Below are 19,597 nucleotides of genomic sequence, written 5' to 3' on the forward strand. Positions count from 1 at the left end.
AACACTCTTGATTATTAAACATTTTTCTTCAATGTTATTTTTAAGTACTGTGGAGTATCCACAAGTTATATTTTATGCATGCTAAAAACAGTGATGTTTGGCATTTTTTGGCTCCATTTATTAGCTGTTTCTCATTGTGAGTGGATGATCTTATTTCCCAGAGTTAGTTAAAGCACAGTATTGTAAAGTGAAAGATGAACATCTTTAATTCATTGGTTACTTGGAGGCAGAATGGGAGATACATTTTGCTTAGTAATATTAAGGAAATGATTAGTGGTAAATTAAAACATGAAGTTTTTTTATGTTTTTATTTTTAAACTACATACTGATTTGATCAAAAGCAAGTTACACTATGAAATATTTGCAGAAGATTGAGGAAGATCTTTTTATGTAATATTTGTCAGTCAGCTGGCTCATGTTTGCTGAAGGCTGGTTTAGCTACTGCTCGTAGCTGCTCAGGAAGGCAGCCAGAGGGTTCTGACCCTGTGTACGTAGTGGGTGACTCAGCAGGTGACTGAGGCAGAGGGAACCACTGGGTTAGGTTCTGAGATGTGTGATGTGTTGAACTAGGTGCTGCACATGTCAGGTTCTGCAGGGGGAATTCAGGGAGTGAAGGAAGTGGGCAATGAGTGACCTTGAAAATGAATAGGATTTGGGCAAATGGAGAGAAAGGAGGAGGGCATTCCATGTGGGAGGGTGAGTAGGACTTAGGTTTCAGATTAACTTTTTTTTTTTTTGCCTTTTGAGTGATCTTACTTGGTATGAATCTCCTGGATCACGCACTCCACTTCTGTCTCAGGATACTTTTGATAACAAGTAAAAGAAAGCTCAGCTCTAACTGGCTTACACCATAAACTAGAGATCTACTGGCTCACGGCACTAGAAATTCTGTAGGTAGGTCAGGCTTCAAGGTTGGTTTGATTCATCAGTTCAGTGACATCTTTGAAGACCTGGTTTCTCTTCACTTGTGTTGTATCGCTATTATCCTAAGCCTAGTTTTCTCCCCAATGGCAAAATGGCTACAGTAGTTGCGGGCTTCACATTTGTGCCCAGCACACAAAGCGGCGCACGAGAGTGTGTGTGTGTGTGTCCCGGAATTCTTAGCAGTGCCCTGAGCTTTGTGCCCTCTGGGTCACCCTGAACCAAGTGCTCTGGGCTACAGGGGTGGCATGCCGTGCTGGCTCCCCTCTGGAGTGGGGGGTTTCAGCCTTCTGAACTGGGTGACCGTTATCCAACAGGGGAGGAAGAGAATGAACATTGGGAGGATGGCCGCAAAGTCCTTTACCTGACGCTTCATCCCTCCCCACACTTGTTCCAGGTTTCTCATTTCCTCCTGGGCTCCTCAGACTTTCAGACTCTGTCCTTTCTCCTTGGCAGGTCATCCTGGACTGTCTGATGGTTTCTTATTGTATCTTATAGTCTTCCTTACGTTTTTTTTTTTTTTTTTCCTTCAGTATGCGGGCCTCTCACTGTTGTGGCCTCTGCCATTGCGGAGCACAGGCTCCGGACGCGCAGCCTTAGTGGCCGTGGCTCATGGGCCCAGCCGCTCCGCGGCATGTGGGATCCTCCCGGACCGGGGCACAAACCCGCGTCCCCTGCATCGGCAGGCGGACTCTCAACCACTGTGCCACCAGGGAAGCCCCCCCCCTTTTTTAGTAATCTTATTATTGAGGTATATTCTGTGTTCAGAAAGGTTCTGCTCGTGCCTTTGACTCACTGAGATCCTGTTCTCTGGATCTCAGGTGTGGGTGTATGGGATGTCAGGATGCATCACTTAATTGGAATGCTTATTTCAATTCATGCAGTTGCTACTGTTTTTACCAGATAAAAATTTTTGAACATTTTGATGAGATTGTGCCAGGAGTTGGGGTATATAATTCAAGATAATCTTCAAGGTTTCTCATCTAGAAGATAGGAAGAACAGTGAAGTTTGCTATTGGCATAAGTGTAAAACCTGGTTTTGAGAAAATAATGGACCTTTTGATTTTAAGGTTAAACTAGAACATAACAGTGGAAGAGCCTAGGGGCTGGCAGCTTGAAATATGGAACTGCAGTATAGTTGGGCAATCCAAGTTGAAGATGTGGGTTTGGAATTCATCAGCATACTTGAAGCTGAGAATAGGTGAGCTGCTTAGTGGGGGAATATCCAGGTGCCATCCCAGAGGAGAGAGAATGGTTAAAGAAACAGGACCAAGTCTTGTAGAGTTACGGAATCCCCTGAAGGTAAAATTATTATGAAAAGTGCGTGTGAGAGAGATCTTATTACTAATCAAGTGCTTGATGGATTGACTAGCTTAAGGAGGTAGAATGATCTTGGTTTAGATTGGGAGGTCATTTTTGAAAAAGCAGAATGTTGGAGGTGAAAGATTTCACTGAGTGAAAAGAGCAAATGGGAAATGAGTTCAGTTACAAAGAAGTGTCTGTGGAAAAAACGTTTCTGAAAAGTTGCATTGGAGAGGAATTTTTCTATCAAATTATTTCTAGCTTAGTTGCATTATAGTTTTTCTTCTGATTGTTTGCCTTTAACTTGTTAATGATAAATAAATCCTTAAAAGCACTAAAATCGTTCCCATTTTAAAAACATTTGCTCTGGTTGTTCTTCATCAAGCAGTGGGTCCTCCTGTAGAGTGAACAGTCATCTCAAATTGTTTTATAGTTTCTTCTGTCTGGTTTGGGGGCATACTTGAGTGTCGAAATAGCTCTGCTGGCCCTCCCTCCAGTTGTCTGCTTAGTTTCTCCCATCCCTGAATCGCTGGGTGTTGGAATGCCCCTGTGTTCAGTGATTCTGAGCCCTGACTGCACATCAGAGTCACACAGGAAGCCTGCCTCCCACCATTGAACCCAGAATTGTGGCCTGAGGGTCCTCAGGTGATTCTAAGGTATAGTCAAGGCTGAGAAGCACTGCTTGAGGCCTTTGTTCTGCACAGCTGACCCTGTTCCCCTGCTTGGTGAGCTCTTCCTGGGGTTGGTTTTCTGTCTTTATATGAAAAACAGAGTATTGTGAGTTGATTGGGTGAAAAAAATTTCTTTTCTAGGATACTGAAGTCCTGAGCTTCACATACTTAACATAAGGGAGACTTTCTGGAAAGTCTTGAGTTTCATTTTTCCTTTTTTTTTTTTTTATTAAATTTATTTACTTATTTATTTGGTTGTGCTGGGTCTTAGTTGTGGCAGGCTGGCTCCTTAGTTGTGGCTCTCGGCCTTCGTGGTTGTGACGTGTGAACTCTTAGTTGCGGCATGCATGTGGGATCTAGTTCCTTGAGCAGGGATTGAACCTGGGCCCCCTGCCTTGGGAGCGGAGAGTCTTAACCACTTTGCCACCAGGGAAGTCCCAAGTTTCATTTTTCTAGTAAAAGATTTTTAATCGTAACAGTGAACTTACATAATTCAAGAATGGAGTGCAGTCTGTTGTTTTGGCTGGTAAAGTAAATGTACCTCCGTAATTACAGTCTTCGGAGGCTATTTTTCAACAGGCCATCAGGTGGAGGTTAAATTGAGAAAGTAAGCAGTGGACTGCTTCCTCAGTAGGCATGGTGGTCCTCACGCCCTCAGCACCTGCTTTTGCATTCTCTTATTTTCAGCAGATAGTAATTTTGCAGCTTTTACTGCTTCAACCAACTCTTCTAACTTTGGTTTTCATTAACAACCAAAGTAATTCATGAAAGGGAATATTCTCTATACTTCCTCCTTAAAATTGGAAGGAGAGGGGTGTGTGTAACAGCTAACATGAGTCCTTTTTCGTAGTCATCTCTAGATTTTCCAAGGTGTTTGAAGAGACCATTGGCAGTGACCATTAGATTAGAAGAAAATAATGTAGGTAGTCACACTTCGTTTTTCCTGGATGTCTTTTAATGCGTACCTCTGGTTTAGTGGTGCACTCTCCTTTCTGGCAGGTGGCCTTCAGTAGCCAAGCTTTTGTTGGTTTGGTTCCAGCATATTTCATTAAGTGAAAAGTCCTGTAGAACAGATGGATTTAGCAGGTTTCTGCTCATGGAGCAGTCTGTTTAGTGCAACACTAGTTTCCATTCAGCGTTGTGGGCAGTTATTGTCTGCCTGTAGTGTGGAGTTTGAGTAGGTGGTCAGGGGATCTAGGCAGTTATAAAGGCCAAGCCAGTCATGAACCATCTGAGGTTGGAGGCTTAAAGGAGCCTGTTACAATGATAACAGGTAGCGCAATACAAATGCATGCCTACTAGTTTAGGTGGTGGTGTGTAGCACTAGTTAGAGTCTTTGAACCAAGGAACATGAAATCTTAAAAAAAAAAAAGTCCTGATGTGTGAATATTTATAGAGTACTTAAGAATTCTACTTATGTAAATGAAAAATCAATGTTATGGTCTTTGGTCTTCAAGAGTTGTTTTTATAATATAGCTGCCTCATCCACCTTATTTATAGATGTGCGTCTAATTAAAGTCAGCCATATTGAGGTATAATTTAATACAATAAACGTACCAATTTTAAGCTTGCAGTTTGAGTTTTGACAAATGTATATACCAGGGTAACTGTCACCATGGTAAAGATATAGAACATTTTCATTGCCCAGAAATTTCCCTCATGCCCCTTCACCATGAATCCCCATCCCTTAGCCAGGCAATTACTGTCACTGTCCATTACTGCTTTCTGTCACTGTAGGCTAAGTTTCTGTTTTCTGGAATTTTCTTTATGTGGAATTATATAGAGAGTACTCTTCTATCTGCCTTCTTTCACTCAGCATAACGTTTTTGATATTTGCCCATGTTGTGGGAGTTCCTTCCTTTTCAGTGCTGAGTAATAGTCCATTGTATGGATGGACCACAGTTTATCTCTTCACCTCTTGACAGACATTTGTTGTTCCAGTGTTGACTATTATGAATGAAGTTGTTGACTACATTCATGTGCAAGTCTTTGTGTGGACATATGTTTTCATTTCTCATGGTTAAAATACCTAGAAGTAGAATGGTTGTATGTCATAGGGCAGGTGTATGTTTTATTTTGTGAGAAGCTGCCAAGCTGTTCTAAAGTGGTGACATCCTTTCCCGTCTGCAGCAGCAGTGCCTAACTCCCCTTCTGCAGCCTCATCGACACTTGGTACTGTCAGTCTTCTTAATTTTACTGTGCCTCAGTTTTAAAGGAAAGACTTTTTGTCCACAGGAACATGAGTCACATCTATGACAGAAAAGTGAATCTGTCTGCAAATAGGGAGTTCTTAGTGAAGTACGGTTTTATTTATTTTTTTAATGCATTTATTTATTTTATTTTTGGCTGTGTTGGGTTTTCGTTGCTGCTCTCGGGCTTTCTCTAGTTGTGGTGAGCGGGGGAAGCTCTTCGTTGCAGTGCGCGGGCTTCTCATTGGGGTGGCTTCTCTTGTTGCGGGGCACGGGCTCTAGGTGCACAGGCTTCATTAATTGTGGCACACAGACTCAGTAGTTGTGGCGCACGGGCTTATTTGCTCTGTGGCATGTGGGGTCTTCCCGGACCAGGGCTCGAACCCGTGTCCCCTGCATTGGCAGGCGGATTCTTAACCACTGTGCCACCAGGAAAGTCCCCTGAAATATGTTTTAAAAAAGAAGTTTAAGTAGGAAAGAGAGGGGGCAAGAAAGACTAGAGAATGCCTCCTTCATGCTGGACACAGGAGACTTACTTGGTGGTCAGGCATGTAGGGATGGGGAGTAAAAATGGACTTTCAAAAGGTTGACCTGCCCTGATGCACATCCATGGTTTGTTTTGCCCTTTTTTTTTCCCCTTCAAGATTTAACATTTTGGAAGTTGATTTTTCTTTAGTTTGGGAGACCACGTGATAATTGTGAATTATTTTTCTCTAGGTCAGAATAGGTATCCTCTTATTAATGTTTTCTGTAAAGCTTTAATTCTGTTTTCTTGATTATGTTTAAGTGTTACTTTTAAAAATTAAATGTTATATCGTGACTATATTAAAAGTTTATATTTAAAAATGAAAATTGTGCCCCTGCTGGCGCATCTCTGGCGATAGTAAAAACAGGAGAATAAGAAACAATGAGTAGTTCAGTTGGAGTTTTGTTGCCTGCTGACATCTGGGAGTGGAACTGTTGCTGTAGAGCAGTAGAACTAGAGGTCCTCGTTCCTCAGCCCTGGAACTTGTATTTGTTGTGGGCTTTGCTTTTCTTCCTCCTCTACCTGAATTTTTTCAACAGAACTCTTGAGCGCCTGCTATAAGCCAAGTACTGCATTAACTGCAGGCGATGGAAAGATGAATTGAACTTGGTGTCCCTTTTTTAAAACCAGCTTTATGGAGGCATTATATATGTGCAGTGAATTTCATTCATTTAATGTGTATAGTTTGATGAGTTTTGACAAATGTTTCTTTTTTATTGGTGTTCTGCTTTTCCCCTTCCCATCCCTTCCATTTCCTTCCTAGATTAGCACCAAGGTGATTGTAATGGATATGAAGATAGGTGGAATTTTGAACTTCTTTCTGCTAGGGCCATCCCAGATAACAAGCACTGACTCCCTAACTTATCAGCTCTGTTCCATGTGATAAAAGTCTGTATACCAAGTTATTGTATAATGAGGGCTGTTTAGTAATAGTTTAGAGCAAAACAAGTTAAAATTTAACTGGCATTGTGTAATGTACAATAGGCCTTGAAAGTTGGTAAAAGTGGATTTCTGTTAAGTGAATCATGTTTTCTAATTTGGAGAATGCAGTCTGTGCAAACAAGTTTTAGCTTAGACTCTCCACGAGAGCACTTAAAGAAATACATCCAACCTATCAAAAATCGTACTTGGAAAAGTGAGAGAATAACTTTTGATAGGACTTTAGTAGTCAGAATGAAATACACAAACCACATGAAGCTAACACTAAACTGTAGTAGGTTGACATTTGAATCCTAAGGAGGGATGCTCTCTGTGGGAGTGGCTTTGTCACCGTTTTTCCATTTGTTCCCTTCTCAGGACTCCTTGGCCCCAAGAAAGTAAGCAGAATCCTGCTGCTACCCAGTCAGTGGAGGAATCAGCCTTTCTCTGCGTCCCTCTTCCTTTGTCTGCTTCTGCCATTTGTAATGCTCTTTGCAACTTGCAGTCCACTTGCACTGTGACAAAACTATAATTGTCGTGATGTCCCAGACCTTATGTCTGTCTTATTCAAAATTTATTCTCATAATCTAGCACAGTTCAGTGTGGATCGTTGGTGCTCAATCCATACTGTGAAATCAATGGCATTTCTGCTGTGCGTTGACTGAACAGTGTCATCTCCAGGTGTTCCCCAGGCCACCCACACCACTTTCCAAAGTTAAGAGCACACAGTGACTGTTCAGTAGATGTCAGCTAGCGTCCTCAAGTACTGGGTTCTGATAAAAAAAAAAAGTTTAGTAAAGAAATCTAAATTTTTTTAATGCAAGTACTTACCTGATTTTTTTACTTCATTTATTTAGTTGAAATAATTTCATGCCATAGGATTCTCCCATTTAAATAGCTGTACATTTTGGTGGTTTTTAGTATATTCACAGAGTTGTGCAACTATCACCACAGTCAATTTTAGAACATTTCATCATTCCAGAAAGATTGTACAACAGAAACTAGCACAGCATTGTGAAGCAATTATACTTCAGTAAAGATGTATTAAAAAAAAAAAAAAGAAACTTCTTGTCCATCAGTGGTGACTCCCTAATCCCCTCCCCACCCAGCCTCTGGCAACCACCATCTACTTTCTGTCTCTAGGGATTTGCCTCTTCTGGACATTTCACATGAAGGGAATCATACAACGTGCGGCCCTTTGAGTCTGGCCTCTTTCAGTCAGCATGATGTGTTCAGGGGCCAACCACCTGGTAGCCGTGTTAGTCTGAGAGCATTTCCAAACCTGTGTTCTCCTGGTTATATCCAGGAGATCCTTTTGGAGCTGGGAAGAACTTCGGAGGTTGTTTAGTCTGGCATACCCTTATTTTAGAGCTGAAATTAAAGTTTTTATCACTTGGAACAGTTTATTAGCCCTTAATGTTTCCTCCTGTCTCCCAAATTCAGTTTCCTTGGGTTGGGAAAAGAGAGAGAAGACTTTGTACTTTTTGTGCTTGGTTCTGTCATTGAACCCTGCGAGGCTTGGCTTTGCGTCTGTTCTCGGGACATTGTCCCAGGGGCTGGGTTCACAGTGGTTCCAGTGATTGCCTTGGAACCTGTACAGTGTGTACAGTGCACACGCAGCAATGTGTTTATTGGTCATGCCTTTGTATCCTAATTTTTTTTACCTCAGAGGCTGACGTCTTATTTTCCTGAGTCCTTTTGAAGGCAGAGGACATGGATTTGGTGGCAGCCTATATAATTACTCGTGTTTCTGGAGATGGAGCTTTGGAAGCTGTGCTCCAGCGCCCCCTAGTGCCGCGTTCTGGTGGTCGTCCTCCGTGTCCCCTGCTTTCTGTAGAAAAAGCAGGAAGTGCTGTTTCCTGTGGCTTCATTAGAGCCGTGGAGAACCAACTGTAGGTCATGCGGGCGACTGGCAAATGTCTTTCCTTCTTCTTACCTCCCTTGGGCTGAGACTGTGTCTTTGCTTTCCTTTAGCAGGAACACGGTTATTTCCAGTTCGGTCTGCCCCTTCCCCAGGCTGTACAGCCCTAGGCCCTCTGGGGCCAGGCTCCGAAAACGCAACCCAGAGCAGCCATGCCCCCGGGGCTGGGCTGCAGTGAAGTGGCTTGTTTCCACCCTAAATGTGCTGTGGGCGTGCCCCTTTTCCTGATGTGTCTCTTTTCTTTCTTTTGTCTTTTTTTACTTAATAAATTATTTATTTTACTTTTGGCTGTGCTGGGTCTTCTTTGCTGCACGTGGGTTCTTCTGTAGTTGCGCCAGCGGGGGCTACTCTGTTGCGGTGCGCGGGCTTCTGATTGCGGTGGCTTCTCTTGTTGCGGAGCACGGGCTCTAGAGCGCAGGCTTAGTAGTTGTGGTATGCGGGCTTAGTTGCTCTGCGGCATGTGGGATCGCCCCGGACCAGGGCTCGAACCCGTGTCCCCTGCATTGGCAGGCAGAGTCTTAACCACTGCGCCACCAGGGAAGTACCTGTCCTGTCTCTTTAGCTTCCTGTAATCTGGAACTTTTCCACAACCTTTTGTGACATTGAGTTTTTGGAAGAGCACAGTCTTCCCCCTGCTTTTCGGTAACATTCTTCATTTTGCCAAACATCTAAAATAATTTGTGATTGAAGATTAGGAAAATTTGGGGGGATGGTGAGACTTGAACATTTTAATGGCAGTTGGCTGCCCTGAATTTCTGTGATAAACTCTTTGGTGTCACGAGACTTGTGATGCTTTAACCTTTACTCAGATATAGTTTTAGTTAAATAATTGTCACTAAAATGCAGGGCAGTGTGATTTATGTCCACTCGCTGGGGTTGCAGTTGAATAAATACTTGGCCTTTCTTTGCTTTTGTAGCTTTAACTTTGTAATTTAACTTTTTTTTTATTATTTGTTTAAGGTAAATTTTACTGTACAAGCAGTATTTCTGTTTGCCTTTTTGGAACAGTGTGGTTAAAAAATGCTTCTTCATAGTAATGCTTCCTGTAATGGTTTTTTAATGATGCAGATGATTTTGATAAGCACTGAAATGAAGTCATAGCCTCCAGGTTTATGTGGCGTATTTTATTATATCACTTCCCACAAATGTTTGAGTGGTTGCCAAAGAAACATGACTTTCTTTGCCTGTGAAAGAAATATTTACCTTCTTTTCACAGCACTGTGATGGCAGGAAATTGTCTTTTATCCTTAATCTCCCCTTACTTGAGACCTCAGTGACTTGACCTTTGCTGACCTTTGAGAATGAACTCCCCAACTATTCAGGCCTTTCTTTATCTGCAGTTACTATGTTTCATTTGAATTCCTGTTTGAGTCTAAGAAATATGTGTACAGATACATAGGAAAAAGACACATGTAGTTTATCTGCCGTGAGCATATGGGAAATACTCATTGTACAGGAAATAGAAATCCTAACCAAAACTCTGGGCAGTGAGTACCTTGCAGAGACGCTGATAATACCAGCTTCTTAGCAACTCCCTCTGTTATCTCAGTCGCAAAACTGAAAGGACTGTTTTTTATATTGTTGAAATGTAACTACTTATTTTAAAAAACTCATGCATTTTAAAGGTAGAAAATAGGTCCGATTAGGGCAAGAGGATGTGATTCATGTGTGTTTTGTTGGAGTTGTTTATTGATATATGTGGGCTGGTGTTACAGGAGTTACATTGGAGCTCAGAGCAGCTCTGGCTAGCAGTTTGCCAGGTGTTAAATGATACTTTAGCGTTGCATGTTTGATAGTTGGCAGTTGCTTATGGTATCTTTTTTGGATTAAATGTTTTCATCAAGTCCTAGTCTCTGTCCTCAGGGAGATCTTGAAACTAACATAGGTGCAAACACAACTTTGCAAAATGCGTATATTTGAATAGTTGTACAATGATTTGTTTACATTGACTTTTTACAATTAATATTTTGAATAGATATTTATATGGTTCAGAACTAAGAACTCTGAAAAGATATACGCTAAGAAATCTCACTCCCTGCTCCACTACCTCCACAGGGATCCGCCCCGCCCCCCGACTCTGAATAGTCGAGGGTTTTACTCCCTTCTTGGTTCCCTCTCCAATATCTATCTCTTTATGCAAACACAAATCAATATTTCTGTTTTCCCCTTTTTTTTTTTTTTTTTACCTAAAGAATGTTTTCTGTTTAACAGTGTCTTGGAGATTTCTTTTTTGCCATGAAAATTTCTTTCTTTTTTTTTTAACATCTTTATTGGAGTATAATTGCTTTACAGTGTGGTGTGTTAGTTTCTGCTTTATAACAAAGTGAATCAGCTATACATATACATAGGTCCACATATGTCCCCATATCTCCTCCCTCTGCGTCTCCCTCCCTCCCACCCTCCCTGTGTCTGGAGATTTCTGCTCTCTGTACTTGCTCCTTCCTCAGCCCCACCCCCACCCCACCCACCCAGTGAGTTTGGTGTGTGTGCTGTTCGTTTTGTTTTGGCCTCACCACAGGGCATGCGGGATCTTAGTTCCCTGTGACCAGGGGTTGCACCCGTGCCCCCTGCAGTGGAGTCCTCACCACTGGACTGCTGGGGAATCCGTGTCCTGCCCCGCCCCCCATGTGGATTTTGTAATCAGGTTAAAGGTGCATATCGGTGAAGTTGTTAACATGAAGTTGTAATGAGAAGGCACATTTAAAATCTATAGCAAAGTTTTTCAAATAATACTTAACAAATAAAGAATTAAGTAAAAATAGTAAAATTGAAAATAATAGAAAAAGGCTTTCCCTGGAGCCTTTCTAAGCATTCTGACTGTTGACCATGAGGTTGCTCCCAGCAGACTGGCACAGGGACTTGACAAGAAGGCTTGCAAGGTGTGTGTGTGGGGGGTGTCACGGTTCTATCGCCCCTCCCCCTCCACTGACAAGATTTTATTAAATCTTTTGGAATTTTAATTCTCTTATTGGATTAGCCAATTTCTCTTTTTTAAAAGACTTTATATAGGAACTCAAATAAAGAAATTTACTTAGAAATGTGATTTAAATGAGCATTTCATTTATTTTTATTTTTCCAAGAGAAAACCAGCGTAGGGACTTCACTGGTGGCGCAGTGGTTAAGAATCCTCCTGCCAGTGCAGGGGACACGGGTTCAAGCCCTGGTCCCAGGAAGATCCCACATGCCGTGGAGCAACTAAGCCCGTGTGCCACAACTACTGAACCTGCGCTCTAGAGCCCGTGAGCCACAACTACTGAGCCCATATGCCACAACTACTGAAGGCCGTGCGCCTAGAGCCCGTTCTCTGCAACAAGAGAAGCCACCACAATGAGAAGCCTGGGAACCTCAACGAAGAATAGCCTGTGCACAGCAACAAAGACCCAAGGCAGCCAAAAATAAAAATATATTAAAATTAAAAAAAAAAAACACAACAGCCTAAAGAGAATAACTTAGACCCAGCAATCCCACTACTGTGCATATACCCTGAGAAAACCATAATTCAAAAAGACACATGCACCCCAGTGTTCATTGCAGCACTATTTACAGTAGCCAGGTCATGCAGGCAACCTAAATGCCCATCGACAGACGAATGGATAGAGAAGATGTGGTTCATATATACAATGGAATATTATTCAGCCATTGAAAGGAATGAAATTGGGTCATTTGTAGAGAAGTGGATGGACCTAGAGACTGTCATACAGAGTGAAATAAGTCAGAAAGAGAAAAACAAATATTGTATATTAACGCATATATGTGGAATCTAGAAAAACGGTACAGATGAACCGGTTTGCAAGGCAGAAATAGAGACACAGATGGAGACAACAAACGTATGGACACCAAGGGGGGAAAGCGGGGTGGGGTGAATTGGGAGATTGGGATTAACATATACACTAGTATGTATAAAATTGATAACTAATAAGAACCTGCTGTATAAAAAATAAATAAATTAAAAAAAAGAATAGGGGCTTCCCTGGTGGTGCAGTGGTTGAGAGTCCGCCTGCCGATGCAGGGGACACGGGTTCGTGCCCCGGTCCGGGAAGATCCCACGTGCCGCAGAGCGGCTGGGCCCGTGAGCCATGGCCGCTGAGCCTGCGCGTCCGGGGCCTGTGCTCCGCAAGGGGAGAGGCCACGACAGTGAGAGGCCCGTCTACCGCAAAAAAAAAAAGAAAAGAAAAAGAACATGAGTCTTCATGTTTGCATTGGGCTCCACAGCTGCAGTGTCAGTCATCTTTTGGATCCTCTTTGTTACTGCTCATGTATCTCTTGAATTCATTTTCTGGAATTCTTAAGCAGCCCACCCCACCCATCCCTAGGGTGTATGAGTGTCAGAGAATTATTTTGCCTTTTGCACTTGAGTAATAAACTATAGAATAGAATTCTATGAAAACAAAAAGGAAATATTTTTTTCTTGGAACTTTCAAGGCATTGCTCTCTTGCTTTGTATTTATTTTGTTGATTCTACTTTAAGATCTTCTGTTGAGCTTGTAAATTTAGTAATTTAAATTTAATAATCTTCTGATTTCTGTGAATACTTTCTGGTTCCGTAATTGTTCCCCCCCCCCCCCTTTTTTTTTTAGCGTTACGCGGGCCTCGCACTGTCGTGGCCTCTTCCGTTGCGGAGCACAGGCTCCAGACGCGCAGGCTCCGCGGCGTGTGGGATCTTCCCGGACCGGGGCCCGAACCCGTGTTCCCTGCATCGGCAGGCGGACTCTCAACCACTGCGCCACCAGGGAAACCCCCCCTTCTTTTTATTTTTATTTTTTGCGGTACGCGGGCCCCTCACTGTTGTGGCCTCTCCCGTTGCGGAGCACAGGCTCCGGACGCGCAGGCTCAGCGGCCATGGCTCACGGGCCCAGCCGCTCCGCGGCACGTGGGATCCTCGTGGACCGTGGCACGAACCCGTGTCCCCTGCATTGGGAGGCGGACTCTCAACCACTGCGCCAACAGGAAAGCGCCCCTCTTCTTTTTAAAAATAAATTTATTTATTTATATTTTTGGCAGCGTTGGGTCTTGGTTGCTGCACGCGGGCTTTCTCTGGTTGAGGCGAGTGGGGGCTACTCTTCGTTGTGGTGTGCGGGCTTCTCACTCCGGTGGCTTCTCTTGTTGCAGAACACGGGCTCTAGGCGCACGGGCTTCAGTAGTTGTGGCGTGCAGGCTCTGTAGTTGTGGCTTGTGGGCTCTAGAGTGCAGGCTCAGTAGTTGTGCCGTGCAGGCTTAGTTGTTCCGCAGAATGTGGGATCTTCCCGGACCAGGACTGGAACCTGTGTCCCCTGTATTGGCAGGTGGATTCTTAACCACTGCGCCACTGAAGAAGTCCCCGGTCCCTGTTTTTAAATAAAAAAAAACTCTTTTAGGGCTTCCCTGGTGGCGCAGTGGTTGAGTCCGCCTGCCGGTGCGGGGGACGTGGTTTCGTGCCCCGGTCCGGGAAGATCCCACATGCCGGGGAGCGGCTGGGCCCGTCAGCCATGGCCGCTGAGCCTGCGCGTCTGGAGCCTGTGCTCCGCAATGGGAGAGGCCACAGCAGTGGGAGGCCCTGCGTACCGCAAAAAAAAAAAATATATTTTTCTGTACCCGGTCTTAGTTTCAGCATGCAGGATCTTCGTTGCGGAATGTGGGATCTAGTTCCCTGACCAGTGATCGACCCTGGGCCCCCTTCATTGGGAGCGTGGAATCTTAACTACTGGACCACCAGGGGAAGTCCCTAATATGTCCTTTTTTTCATGGCAATCTGCTTATTTTACCTGCTAGAATTTCTTTCAGGATACAGATTAGAACTTTAAGTTCTTTTCTGTTTCCTATGTTTTGTTTACGCAGATTCATTTCACCCTGATTTTAATAGTAACTCTCTTTCTTGCTGTTGATTGCTCCCTCACGTGTCTTGTGATTTTTTGTTGTCCATTCACATTCAAGGGCTGAAACCATTAGTATTTTCGTGGGTGTGTTTCCTTGGCAGGTAGGGAGTTTACTATTTCTCTAACAGGCTTGCCCTGTGAATATTTCCATTCCCCGTAAAAGTTCCCGTGTGCCTTTTTGTAATCATTTCTTCTCCAGGCCTTGGCAACCACAGGTCTGTTTTCTGTCCTTAGAGCTTAGCCCTAGAATGTTATGTAAATTCAGTCATGTAGCTTGTGGCCTTTGAAGTCTAATTCTTCACTTAGGTGATGCTTTTGAGAGTCATTGAGCAGTAGTTCATCATGTAGCTGTATCACATCCCCCTCTTGATAGACATTTGGGTTCTTTTCAGTTTTTGGTAGTTATGAATAGAGCTGCTGTAAACTTCAGCATACAGGGTTTTTTTTGTTTTGTTTTTTGTGGACATAGGTGTTCATTTTTCTTTGGTAAGTACTTAAGAGTGGGCTTCCTGGGTTGTATGGTAAGTAACTTTATAAGAAACTGTCAGACTCTTTTCCTGAGTGGCTGTATCATTCCGCATCCTTAGTTGCTTCACATCCTTGCCAGCAGTTGGTATTGTCTGGAATATTTTTTCCCATTGTATCGCTCATCTTTTTATTTTCTTCTGAGTAAATTTAAAGGTTTATATCTAGACTTAAAGATCTCTCTGCAGTGGGACTATAAAGGAATGCCAGGCAGCAGTGTCATTTCTTCCCCTACCCCACCTTTCTTTCTTCTTATTTAAAGATAACTTTCCCTTCCATTACTTTGTGTTATGCTGGAGTGAAATTAAAATAAGCTTTTCCCCAGTTTTGGTGATGTCTAATTAAGGCCACAATGACATTATTTCAGAAGAAGACTGTTTCTAAGTTGTTTTTGGGACTCTGCATTTTCACCATTACTGTCAGTGCACAATTTCTTTGTGGACTTTTGCAAGTGTACGTAAATATTATGTCAAGATGTTTTTGTTTTTAATATATATTCACGGTTTTGGTAGCTACTGTGAAAGAGCCCTCCAAAAAAATGTTTTCCCCAGAAATACTGGTACATTCATTCCTTTTTTTTTAAATAAATTTATTTATATATTTAATTTATTTATTTGGCTGCGTTGGGTCTTCATTGCTGTGCGTGGGCTTTCTCCAGTTGCGGCAAGCAGGGGCTACTCTTTGTTGCAGTGCACAGGCTTCTCATCTTGCGGAGCACAGGCTCTAGGTGCACAGGCTTCAGTAGTTGTGGCGCACGGGCTTAGTTGGTCTGAGGCATGTGGCATCTTCCCGGACCAGGGATTGAACCCCTGTCCCCTGCATTGGCAGGCAGATTCTTAACCACTGCACCACCAGGGAAGTCCCTACTGGTGCATTCTTACCAACAGATTTTGAGACTTAGTTTCCATTTACTCAGTTACAATAATAATGGTTATTATCTCTTTATATATGTTTAGATACTGTAAATTTCCCCACAATTTATTAGACTGCAGTTCTGTTAGAGTAGAGGAACCACAACTCTGCTTTTGCCATTTTTATATCTAATACCGATTGTTGTGCATGACACTTAATAGGCTCTAAATAAGTATTGATTAAGTGAGTGATTCTCTGTTGTAGAAATCAGGTCCTACTGATTCTTATCAATGACTTGTTTCTTGAAGCTTCAGGGAGAATATGAACTGCTTGGCGCTCGTCAAACTTCCATGTGGGTTAACCAGTTTTTCAGAAAGTAACGTTCAGAATTCTATGAAGTGAGAGTTCACAGCGAGGTTTGTGTCTGTCGAACAATATGTTTATCTGTGTATCACGTTCCAATGTACTTTTAAGGTAAAAAAATTACACATATATTTTTAAAGTTCATCCATCAGAATCACTAACATTTCCCTTTTTTGGGTTTCCCTGTCTTCCCGTTGGAACCATGTTTTTTGCTTTTCTTTAGTATGTATGGTAGGGAAAGCTGAAATGGAGGTAGTGACATGAGTCAGCCGAAAGGTAAATGGAACAAGTAGAAATGTTTGTGAACCAAAAAATTTCTCCTGCAAGCAGGAGTCTACTTACAAGTTTGGTGTACAGAGTTGACCTGTTTCAAAGTGTTGCCGAGCTGTGGTCCTAAGCCCCAGCTGAGGCCACCTGTCTCCGCCAGGGAGGTTCTTTTTCTGATCGGATTTGTGCAACCAATAACAAAACCGATGCTGAGACTGGAACAGCACAAGCTTTATTCAGTGGCCAAAGAATGGAGAAGCGGGAACCTAGTTCCAAATCAACTTCTCAACCCAATTTGGGCAGAGATACCAAATATATAGGAGGGTCAAGGTAACAGAGAGGGATTTGGAAAGAGTGGGAGGAATATTCATGACTTATTGGAGAACAGGGGTGTGGTTTGGACCTGGGACTGTTGCAGTTCTCCTTTTCAGCCCTTGTATGGGCTTTCTCAGTTGTCATGGCAGTCCTCAACTGGTGCCGGTGGGTGGGTCATTTAGCATATGCTAATGTATTACAATGAGAATGTAATGAGACTCAACTTCCGCTGGAAGTCACATCTTCCGCCATCTTGGGCCTTGTTGGTTCTAACCGGTTGTTTTTTCCTCTTTGCAGCTTCCTCCCGAAACTTAGATAAGAATAAGGTTTCTATTTGAGGGAGGGGCAGGGGTATGATTCTGGGGCAACAGCCTTCGTAACAAAAGTAAGCTCTATTAACCTTAGGCTGTTCTTTGACAATTTATGGAAAACCTAAGTATTTTATTATTTGTAATTGGAAAACACTCCATCTAGAAATCTGTTTGCAGATCCTTGATTTGTTTAATGGAGAAAGGGTGTTGGGGGTTCTGGCCCAATTATTCATAGGATTGAGATATAACACTTTTTTTCTGAAACTGTATGATTTGTGTATTTTATGTGATCAGTAATTCTCTTTTTTTCAGTATATTTTTGGAGATTTTAGCCCTGATGAATTCAATCAGTTCTTTGTGACTCCTCGCTCTTCAGTTGAGGTAAGACACAACTTTCTTTTATTGAGTACGTGCATAGGTTTAATTGATGGTTGTTTTAGTTCTTGTTTTTTAATATATGCCTTTTGATTAGGAGTTCCAGTGTACAGAAGAGTGTAGAGACTAACATGAGAAATGACTGAACCCACCAATCAGATTTGACTACTGTTAACATTTTGCTATATTTATAAATAGCAAAGCATTACAGTGGAAGCCCCCATTGTATCCTCTCATCCTCCTTCTCCAGAAACGCTGACTCTGCTGAAATTGCTCAACATTGTTTCCTGACTATGGTTTTCACCTTGTACTACATACATATGTATTGATAGATAGTACAGCGTATTGTTTTTGTGGTTAAAAATGTCACATAAGTGGTTTCATACTGTATCCATTGTTTTGTAGTTTGTTTATTTTAAGTTAAATATTCTTTAGATTTATCTATACATTTAGTTCTCGGTCTTTGATTTTAATTGTTAAATTGTTTGGTTTTTTTGGCCGCGCCCTGCGTGGTTTGTGGGATCTTACTTCCCAACCAGAGAATTACCCTGGGCCCACGGCAGTGAAAGCACCGAGTCCTAACCACTGGACCGCTAGGGAATTCACCGTTAATTGTTAAATATTGAACATACCTTCTCCCCCGTTGAGGAGTATTTAAGTCTTCAGTTCTTCCACTGTTACAAAAATGTGGCAGTAAACATATTTTGTCATGTCTCCTCATGCTCCTCTGTGGGTTTCTCCAGGAAATATTCCTAGGAATGGAGTTGCGAGGCTCTGTAAGGAATAAGAATCTTTAGTTTTATTACAGACTGTGCATCTGCCTTCTAAGTGGTTTTAACAGTCTCCCTTTCCATCAGCAGTGCATGAGGGTTTTTAGATCTCATTTTTTAAAACAATTCTTCTTTTTTCTTTGGAGCTGCTTTGGCTCTTCGTTGCTGTGCACGGACTTCTCATTGAAGTGGCTTCTGTTGTTGCGGAGCGTGGGCTCCAGGCACGCGGGCTTCAGTAGTTGTGGCTGGCGGGCTCTAGGTGCGCAGGCTTCAGTAGTTGTGGCATGCGGGCTCAGTAGTTGTGGCTTGTGGGCTCTAGAGCGCAGGCTCAGTAGTTGTGGTGCATGGGCTTAGTTGTTCCATGGCGTCTGGGATCTTCCCGGACCCGGGATTGAACCCGTGTCCCCTGCATTGTAAGGTGGATTCTTAACCACTGTGCCACCAGGGAAGTCCCTAAAAAAATTCTTGCTAATTGTCAGCATAGACATAGTTAAAATTTTTGTTAATCTGATGGGTAATAAATGGATTTTCATTATTTTAATTTGCATTTCGAGATTACAAACAATTGAGCACCATTACATTACTCATATGTCTGTTGGCAGTGTAGATTTCTACTCTTCTGTTAATTACCTGGTCTCTATCCCTTGTTCATATTTTTATCAAATGGCTTGTCTTTTTTTTTTTCTTTTTGCGGTACGCGGGCCTCTCACCGCTGCGGCCTCTCCCGTTGCGGAGCACAGCCTCCGGACGCGCAGGCTCAGCGGCCATGGCTCACGGGCCCAGCCGCTCCGCGGCATGTGGGATCTTCCCGGACCGGGGCACGAACCCACGTCCCCTGCATCGGCAGGCGGACTCTCAACCACTGCGCCACCAGGGAAGCCCCGGCTTGTCTTTTTTTAAAATTGATTTATAGGATTAATAATCTTTGGGAGTACATTTTTAAGTTTTAATGTTAAATGTATTGATTTTTTTTCCTCATGGTTTGTGGATTTTTGGTTTTTAAAAAAATATCTTTAAGAAATTCTTCCTTTCCTTGAGGTAATAAAGACATTTAAAAAGTTTTAAAGTTTTTGTTTTCAGTTGAGTATATAATGAAACTGAGATTGTGGTGTTGATCGTGTGTGTGTGTGTGTGTGTGTGTGTGTGTGTGTGTGTGTGTGTGTGTGTGTGTGTGTGTGTGTGTGTGTGTGTGTGTGTGTTAACCTCCCCCCACCCAATGGCAATAGCAAGTTGTCCCAACACCATTCACCCTTTGCTGGGGTGCCACAGTCAGGCCGCACATCTCCACATGGGCTCAGTGGGTTCTGGTTCCCCTGTTTTAATTGCAGCAGCTTTATAATCAGTCTTACGATAGGACAGGCACCCTTTTATACTTACAGGTACTTTGTCTCTTATTCATCCATAACTCTTCCCTAGGAATTTATGATCAGCCCTTGAGGTTCCATGGAAAATCCTACTGAAATTTCAATTGGAATTGTGTTAAAATTATGCATTAATTTGTAGGAGAGTTAACATCTCT

The 19,597-nt window shown here is 42.7% G+C and overlaps 1 protein-coding gene across 1 annotated transcript in view; it reads left to right on the plus strand.

Moving 5' to 3' along the window:
* USP10 (ubiquitin specific peptidase 10) overlaps window positions 1-19,597 on the plus strand; it is a 69,495-nt gene that overhangs the window by 13,974 nt on the left and 35,924 nt on the right. The window contains exon 2 of the mRNA XM_067720660.1: window positions 17,246-17,314. Coding sequence (XP_067576761.1) covers window positions 17,246-17,314 — 69 coding nt within the window. The remainder of the gene's footprint in view (window positions 1-17,245; window positions 17,315-19,597) is intronic.

The sequence above is a fragment of the Pseudorca crassidens genome, chromosome 20, assembly GCF_039906515.1.
Source record: "Pseudorca crassidens isolate mPseCra1 chromosome 20, mPseCra1.hap1, whole genome shotgun sequence".
In the NCBI taxonomy this organism is placed as follows: domain Eukaryota; kingdom Metazoa; phylum Chordata; class Mammalia; order Artiodactyla; family Delphinidae; genus Pseudorca; species Pseudorca crassidens.